This window comes from Orycteropus afer, unplaced genomic scaffold, assembly GCF_000298275.1.
Source record: "Orycteropus afer afer isolate SDZICR_OR568_19922 unplaced genomic scaffold, OryAfe1.0 scaffold00402, whole genome shotgun sequence".
Lineage (NCBI taxonomy): Eukaryota > Metazoa > Chordata > Mammalia > Tubulidentata > Orycteropodidae > Orycteropus > Orycteropus afer.
Genome location: NW_006921989.1, coordinates 1456734 through 1466211, shown reverse-complemented (window position 1 = coordinate 1466211; position 9478 = coordinate 1456734). Strand labels below are relative to the sequence as shown.

General features: G+C 46.5%; 1 protein-coding gene across 1 annotated transcript in view; it reads right to left on the bottom strand.

Annotated features, from left to right (window-relative positions):
* DNM2 (dynamin 2) overlaps positions 1–9478 on the bottom strand; it is a 103451-nt gene that overhangs the window by 59369 nt on the left and 34604 nt on the right. The window contains exon 2 of the mRNA XM_007953586.2: positions 2591–2664. Within this exon, the coding sequence (XP_007951777.1) occupies positions 2591–2664 (74 nt within the window). The remainder of the gene's footprint in view (positions 1–2590; positions 2665–9478) is intronic.

Here is a 9478-nt window from a genome sequence, read left to right as displayed (position 1 = left end):
TTTTGGTCAATGACATGAGACAAAGTATATGTGAACTGCTGTATGAAAAGTGAATTTACTCTGTAAATCTTCACCCAAATAAAAATAAAATTAAAAAAAAAAAAAAACGAGGCACAGAGAGGGAAACCCCTTGTCTGAGATCCTGGTGACAGCCTAGCTCAGAGGCCATGAACTCAAGAGCCAGGCTCAATGAAATTCCAATCGCTAGAGCACATGGCACTGTGCAGCCCCCAGTGACCCACAAGCCCCAGCAATCACCAATGCAGTCCCACACTGCACTTAGCTTCCTCTCTCCTGTCAGTGGGATGGATGCTCCATCACCTCTCACCTGGCACCATGCCAACCTCACTGCCCTCCCCTCCGCACACCTGGCCCTGCCTGGTCCTTGATCCATGAAACAGCCACCAGGACTTTCCAGAACTGATGGTTGAGCCAGCCTCTGCCCACCCCACCTGCCACTCATGCCTCCTCATGGCATGAATTCCTTACCACACTGAGGAGGCCCTATGAAACTGGCCTCTGCCCTGCCTCACCCCTCTGCACTCACTGTTGGCCCTGCCTGGAATGTTCTCCTTGGGCCCCTAGCCCCAAGGGAGCGGGGGGTCCAATTCCCATCATACCTACTGCCATCAAGTAGATTCCAACTTACAACTATACTACAGGACAGAGTAGAACTGCCCTGCACAGTTTCCAAGGCTTTACGGAAGAAAACTGCCTCATCTTTTTTCATGTGGAGTGGTTGATGGGTTTGAATCACCTATCTTTGGTTAGCAGCTGAGTGCTTTAACCACTGCACCATCAGAGCTCCTTGATGCCCATCACACTCTCCCATGATCTCTGAGCCGTCCTCTCTTAGCATGACCACAGCAGCAGTAAGACACTGCTGTGATGACCTGCCCCACGTCTACTGCCCCAGTGGGCCAGGGTTCAGGGAAGGTCAGGGACAGCACTGAGGTATTCACACTGCCTCCAAAGCGGCCCACTGAGGCCTGGTACAAAGTGTCCACATATTCACTTGGAGCAATAAGAGACTGGAAATGCTGTGGTCAGGCTGCAGGGGTTGGGGAGAGTTTTCGAGCTAGAGACATAGGAAGGGCCTTTTTACTGACTGAATTATGTCTCCCAAAATATGTGCTATAAATCCTAACTAATATGCCTGTGGTTATAACCCCATTTGGGAATGAGCTGTCTTTGTCACATTAATGAGACAGGATTAGTGTAGGGTATATCTTAAATCAATCTCTTTTAAGATATAAAAGACATTAAATAAGCAAGCTAGCAGGATTGGTTATTTAATCTCTAGCTTGCTTATTTAATCTCTTTTATAAAAAGGAAGAGAAATGACAAACTATATGAACACCACCCAGGAGCAGAAGCCAAAGACAAGGACAGATAGAGAAAGCCTTTTACTAGGAGCTGTCACCCTGAATTTGGACTTCAGTGCACTGGGCCATCTGCTGCCAGAAACCTCTTAAGGTGTTAAAAAGCTGTCATTTTGAGGACTTAGGTAAGCCTGACCCAAACTTTGGCATTTCCAATCACCTCATATGCATGTGCAAGTTGGGCAAAGAATAAGGAAGACTGAAAAAGAACTGATTCCTCTGAATTACGGTGTTGGAGAAGAACACTGAATATACATGGAATGCCAGAAGAATGAACAAACCTGTTTTGGAAAAAATACAGCCAGAATGCTCCTTACAAGTGAGGATGGTGAGACTTCATCTCATATACTTTAGACGTGTTATCTAGAGGAACCAATCCCTGGAGAAAGACACTGTGCTTGGTAAAGTAGAGCATCAGTGAAAAAGAGGAAGACCCTCCACAAGATGGACTGACCCTCAACAAGTGGCTGCAACCAGTGAGGATTCTACTCTCATTAAGAGAGGAGCCCCTGCAATGGGGAGTATGGCAGGAGTGATGAGAGCCGTTGTAAGGCCAGCCAGAGAAGACAACGGAGGGGCAACTGGGAACTGCACATACAGAGCAGGCACTTTAGATATCAGGCAGGAGTGAGTCCTTTTCTTGAGCTTGGTTCTGACCACGGCTGTGCAGAAGAGTATCCTTATTTCAGCAGGTGGTGCACTGAAGTGTTTAGAGCTGAGGTGTCACCGTGTATGCTACTAGTTTTGAAGTAGTTTTGCAAAAAGGTAGCCTTGACAATATATAAGCAAATATGGACCCCTGGAGCCTGGCTGGGAGCTCTGGTGGCATAGTGCCTAAGGCATGTGACTCTTAACCAGAAGGGTGGCAGTTCAAACCCACCAGCCACTCCTTGGGAGGAAGATTCGGCAACCTACTTCTGTAGAGATACTGCCTCAGAAACTCAAGGAGGGGTCACTGTAAGTCAAACCGACTCAACAGCAGTGAGTTTGCTTTTTTGGTGGAGCCTGATCAGTTGCTGACTCTCCTTACGGGAATGTGGTTGTTTGGTGAACCGTTCAACTTCCTTACGTAAGTGTGTAGAACGTGCACTCAAGCCAAAACGACAGCCCCGGAGTCCAGATCCCTGTCTCAGCCGCCACTCCTCCTGGACACCTATGTCCATGCTCACGTCTGGGAAGCAGTATGCCCGTGGGCTGCCCCACCATACCTGTTTTTGAGAAGATGAGCTGCAGAATGAGAGGCCGCCGCGTGACGATTCCTGAGCCTCGGGGAAGGAAGTCCCTGTGAGGAGGGGAAAGGGAGAGAAATTACTCATGCATCTGGCTCGGAGGGCAGGAAGTGTGACCACATGTGGTGGGGCAACCCTTCTGCAATTTGGGCGATCTCAGCAAAGACATCACCCCCAGCTGGGGGCTGGGAACACTCTGGTCTTGGAGGGTCCTGAGGTCATGGGGTTTGGGGGTGAGTGCGGGGCGGTAGGAACTAGATTGAAAGTCAGTGGCCAGAGTCAACGGTTTCTTGCTGCCGGCAGACTATGTCCAGCTGCCACACGGGCTCCTGGCTGGCTCCAGCACACCCAGAAGGCCCTCTCCTTAACAGATATTTTGACAATCTCCTACATACAAAAAGAGATTGATAAATTTCCTATATATATATATATGTTTTTTTAATATAATGCCATATATACAACATAAAGGCAAAATAAAAGGAAAGCAGTCAATGACAAAAACCCATAGCAACCCCACAGGACAGAGAAGAGCTGCCCCCACGGGCTTTCTAGGGCCTTTACAGAAGTAGACTGCCACATCTTTCTCCCGGGGAGCAGCTGAGCTGGTAAGTTTGAATCGCCAGCCTTTCAGGTGGCAGCCGAGTGCTTAACCACTGCACCATCAGGGCTTCTTAAAAACTCTTGCAATTTGAGTTGAGGACCGGGAAACATTTCATTCTGTTGTACGTGGGCTCGCTGTGAGTCAGTCAACTGAACATCCCCAAACAACAACGGTCAATGACAAAATGTGATATATTTCCTATCAGGAATAGGCAAATCCACAAGGCAGGCCAGAGCAGTGGTGGGCGGCAGCTGGGAACAGAGACTGGCTACAGAAGAGCAGAAGAGAGCTTTGTGAGGTGACAGGAATGTTCTAAAACTAGACTGTGGTGATGTTTGCACAACTCTGTAAATTTACTGACAACCAAAAACCCAAACCCAGTGCCGTCAAGCCACTTCCAATTCATAATGACGATATAAGACAGTGTACAACTGCCCCATAGGGTTTCCAAGGCTCTAAATCTTTACAGATGCAGATTACCTCATCTTTCTCCCATGGAGCAGCTGGGGGCTCGAATTACCAACCTTCTGGTAAGCAACCTAATGCTTTAACCACTACGCTACCAGAGTTCCTTCCTAAAAATCACTGAATTTAAAATAGGTGACTTCCACAGTATACAAATTAAACGCCAATAAAACCAAAACCAAGCTCACTGCCGTCGAGTCAAATCTGACTCATAGCGACCCTTCCTTGGGCTTCCAAGGCAGTATCTCTATGGAAGTAGATTGCCCAGGCTTCCTTCTGAGGGAGTGGTTGGTGGGTTTGAACCGCCAGCCTTCTGGTTAGCAGTCAAATGCCTTAGGCACTATGCCACCAGAGCTCCCGAAATGCCACAACTATTTAATTAAAAATATACCTATCCTGTGTAATTCACTGTGTAAAGGCTCAGGCACAACCAGCCTAGAAGATATAAGCAAGGAGCCTACACCAACTGACACTACATGCATCAGCTTCAGGAAAGAAGGGAGCATACCTCTCCCTGCTGGAAAAGAGCACACCACTGATGCACCCCACGGGTCAAGGCCGTACCACTAAGACAGGGAGCAAAGGAGCAGAGGTCCGGGTGGGCCCTGAAGAAGAACCAGAAGGTTCACAGTATGTTAAAGTCCTGCAAAGGACTCTTAGGTACTTTAGGAGTCAAGTGTTAAATTCTAGGTTCAGGAACTTTCAAACATAGGTGCACCTAGACAGGCACACATTTCATCAAAGGGAATAATGACCAGGATCAGCCCAAAGCAGGTTCTTATGAGATGGAGGTCAGATATCCACTCTCCAAACTTCATACTAATCCTGACACTAGCCACCCCTCCCGCAGCACTACTACTCTGCTGGGTTTGATTATGCGTTGCAATGGCGACACAGAATTCACAGACCATACTTACAGTTAACCTGTTTAATAAGGAAGTAACAGGTAGGATAGGAAGCATGCAGGCAAAGTCTAGAAGACTCCCCCAAAGTGGAGAGCACACCCCACCCTTCTTCAGCGCAGAACAGCTCTCTCAGCCACGCAGGCCCCTTAAGGATAGGCCTCCTCTCAACCCCCTAAGAAAAGGCTTCTTCTCAGTCCCCACAGGACAGGTCTCTGCCTTCTGCCTCCCTGCCATCAGCTATGCCACCAGCTCTGCCACCAGGCAGGAGATCCCTTGCCTCCTCTCTCTCTGTGCTTCTTCTCATCTTTTCTTCTTCTTCCTGCTTCCTGTCTTACTGCTTTTTTTTTCTGTCTGAAAATCCTCTGTGGGGTTGGCTGCCTATATACACAAACTTCTTGTCAATTTCAAGGGCTGGCCCGCCTACCAGGGCCACAAACTGACCAATCACCTCTTGGCAGGCCACAGACACTTCATTCACATTGACTACTGCCCAATCCCTGCAAGTGGTATGTTAATCACAGGGCAGGCTGCAGCCCAGGACCAGACAAATAATATCAAGCCACAAACTGTTTACAGCTTACCCAGGCAATGTTAGTCAACCTGGACAAAGTAACAAACCCCCTGGAGTAGAAAATTAGGGCAAAGGTAACTCCTCAGGGCTTAGAGGAAAAAAATCTCTAGAGCTATTTTACCCAAGAACCAAGGCAAAAGGCCCCATAAATGAATTATTTCACCATGGTCAGGGAAAGTTCCTCTGAGTCATGTGTAACCTGGAGGCAGAGTGGGCAAGTCGGTGCAACAGCAAGGAAGACAGACGCAGGTCACTTGACTGATCCAGGAAGAGTGTCCCAGGCTCCAGCAGAGCAATGCCACTTCATGGCATATGCCAGGCTGCTGCTGCAAGAGGACATAGCACCAATCAGCCACCAGACTCTCCAGGAGACATGGGTCTGCTGGGGGCTGTTAACCTCCAAGGCACCACACATGGCCCTGACTCTCCCAGAGCCCCCGACAACCTGGCTCACAGGCAGGGTAGGGAACTAAATAAAGTATCTCTAGGCAAAAGAAAATATACCCATGACCATATATAAGGTTGGAAGACGTATTTCTACATACGCATTTGTATGTGCTGTAAGAATATCCATGCAACTAGAATTAACAGGGGCAAAGTTATGTTAACTTCTTAGGCACAGGCAACCAACCTGATGGAGCAAGCTGTTGGACCTGTGGGCTCAGGAGCATGTTCACAGGGGGCATCAAACTCAAGTAGCTAACATGCTACACAAAAACATGTTCTACATCCTACTTTGGTGAGTAGTGACTGGGGTCTTAAAAGCTTGCAAGCAGCCATCTAGTTGCAACAATGGGTCTCTCCTCATCCAAAGCAAAGAAGAATGAAGAAAAGCAAAGACCCATGGAAATAATTAGTCCAAGGGACTAGTGGACCATGTGAACCTCAGCCTATATGGCTATGAGACCAGAAGATGGTGCTACCATTGTCAACCACTCAGAAAGGGATCAGTGCAGGAGATCCTGGATAAAGGGGAGAACAATGTGGAACAAACCTCAAAATCATAAAAAAGACCAAATTTACTGGTCTGATAGAGCCTGGTGAGACCCCTGAGACTATGGTCCCTAGTCACCCCTCTCAGCCTTGGAACTGAACTCACTCCCATGGCTTCCAGCTAAACAATAGATAGGTATACAGGGTGAACACTTAACATCAGGAATAAACTCCTTAGAATGTTCAACCATGGGAGAACAGACAGACAGTATTTGCACAAGGAGATACTCAGGGGGCAGCAATGCATAGAAAGGACTCAGGGAAGAGGTCATTACAGAGAAGAAGTGGAAAGAGAATTGTTACACTGTGGGGAATTGCAATCAATATCATGACACAAAAGTGTATGAACTGCTGCATGGAAAATAAATTTGCTCTGTAAACTTTCACCCAAATCACAATAAAAAGAAAAAAGAAATGGAATGCATAAAGATCGATACCCTAGGCATTAGTGGGCTGAGCAAGGATCATGGGGCTGGCACAGAAATCGGGCAGTGTTTCGTTCTGCTATACATAGGGTCGCTATGCGTTGGAGATGACTCGATGGCATCTAACAACATAACAACAGTGAGCTGAAATGGATTGGTATTGGCCATTTTGAATCAGACAATCATAAGGTCTACTCTGCCAGGAAATGACAAATTGAAGAGGAATGACACTGCATTCATCGTCACAAGGAATGTTTCAAGATCCATCCTGAAGTGCAATACTGTCAGTGATAGGATAATATCCATATGCATACAAAGAAGACCAGTTAATACTACTATTATTCAAATTTACACATCAACTATTAAAGTCTGAAATTGACCGAACATGCAATCAAGATGAACTCATTATTACTGATGGTTGGAATACAAAAGTTGGAAACAAAGAACAATCACTGGTAATTGAAAACTATGGCGTTGGTGAAAGAAATGACACCGGAGATCGCAAGACAGAATTTTGCAAGACCAACCAACTTATTCATTGCAAATACCTTTATGTATACATAAGATCTTGTTAAAATTTAGATACTGGTTCAGTATACCTGGGGTGGAAAGGCAAATCCTCAGCAGAGGTAAAACTGGAATAAACTGGGCCAAAGCCCTGGTTTGGGCCCATTACAAATAAAGCTGCCGTAAGCATTCTCACACATGGCTTTTTGTAGATATATGCCCTTGTTTCTCTTGTTGAGTCACAGGGTAGACTTGAATTTTAATAGACAAAATTAGTGCAGAATGATAGAAATCAGAGCTGTGGTCCCCCCACTGGGAGGAAATGATCGGAAAGGGGCATAAGGGAATTTTCTGGGATGATGAAAAAGTTCTGTATCTTGATCTGCCCATTGGTTACTAAGGTGCACACACTTATAATTAAAAAAAAAAAATCACAGTGTGTACTTCAACATTTGTGCAATTTACCAATCTGCCATATTGAGTTAAATCTCAATAAAAAGGTCATAAATACAAGTCAGTCCAAGATGAAGGACACATGAAAATTTAGATACAACAGTACTGAGTGAACATTCCACTAAAATTTGCACAGGAAATATAATACAATCTTGTTAGTTTCCCAATAATAAGAACAGTTCACATCTAAAGAACTTCAAAGCCCATAAATGGGGACTAGTTAAATAAATATACAATCCTTCCAAAACGCTGTGAAGCCACACACACAAAAAAAATTATCTCTCAATATGGAACTTCCTCTTGGGCATAAGAAAAAAGGTGCACATCAGTGTCTGTGTTTGTGATTGAAGTCAACAAAAAATAGGGCTCATGTTGATTTACTGACAAATTCACAGACCCCAAGGAGAGAGACTCAGATGCCTGAGGACAGGATGGGAGGGAGATTAACAGCACATTCTCAAGCATCTCCAAATTTCACACCATTCACCTGGATTACCAACCGAAGAATTACTTTAAGAAAAGCTAACAACAGTTGTCAAGTGCTTGCTGTGTGTCAGATAGGGAGCTGAGAACGTTCTGTGAATGAACTCCTTAACCTTGACAAGAATCCAATGAGATCAGTCCATCGGTTCCATGTTAGAGATGCAACTGAGGCCCAGAGGCTGCGCATCTACCCAAGACCACAGAGACCTCAAGTGGTAGACTCTGACCCCTGTGACCACCAGGCCATCTGGCTTCTCAGTAGGCTCACTGGACATGGGAACCATGGGTGTCTCCCAAGACATGGCACTAGCATTTTCATGTGCTGTCCTGTGACTGTTCCCTGGGTGTGTCTGGGGTGCCAGGCACCAGGGAGGACAATGGTGAGGCCCCAGACACCACCATTATCCAGCAAAGACAACAGACAATTAGGGCCTCTGACAAACACGAGGGCGAGGGTGATGCCCAAGAGAAGTCTGGAGAGCTCTGGGCATGTGCAGGAGACGAAGGCTTTCTGAGGCTGGGGCATGGTGCCGAAGCCGGAAGGATGAGCAGAACAGAGCAAAAGAGGCAAGGCCTGCAGGGAAAGAGGCTGAAGGACATCCACCCTTGGCCAGGACAGCCCCAAAAAGCAGTCCCTGGGCCAGGCCATAAATCTCCAGTCAGGGGGAAGAAACTGCTTCCTAAGCAGCTCTGCCGGAAGGCTGACTGTCCACTTATCTGGAAGTGACTTTCAGGCTCAGTCATCCGCTTCCTCCACTCTGACCCCACCCACAGCCCACAGGTCAGCATGCCCCTGGCTGAGACTAAAAGCTGTCCATCCACCCCCTCACTATCTTCCACACTGTTGCTCTAACACAGCGACTATCCTGCGTCCGCTTCTCTGCCTCTCTGGTCAATAAAAGGGTGACGACTCCACCACTTCAGAGATACCTGGGTGCCACGAGGAAAATCAGACATTGGCGGGCTGGTTTCTTAGGCTTCTGGCTCAAATGACACCTCCCCCAATCACAGCTCCAACCCACTCATCTCCCTCCTGCTATTCATTTGGTTCCATAACACTAACATACTCTACACATCATTTATTTGCTTTAATTAAACAGAATCGTTGTCTACTCTGTTGCCTGCTATGTCTTTGATGCCTAGGTAGGTACAGTAGGTGCTACATAAATGTAAATTGAGTAAATTATCTGAAAAGCCCTACTATATGAAGAAAAGCATGGCCATCAAGATTGGAGGAAGACTCATCAACAGCCTGCAATACGCTGGTTGCTTGCTGAAAGTGAGGAGGACTTGAAGCACTTACTGATGAAGATCAAAGACTACAGTCTGCAGTACGGATTGTACCTCAGCATAAAGAAAACAAAAAACCTCGCAAGTGCACCAATAAGCAACAGCATGATACACAGAGAAAAGACTGAAGTTGTCAGGGATTTCATTTTACTGGGTTCCACAATCAACACCCAT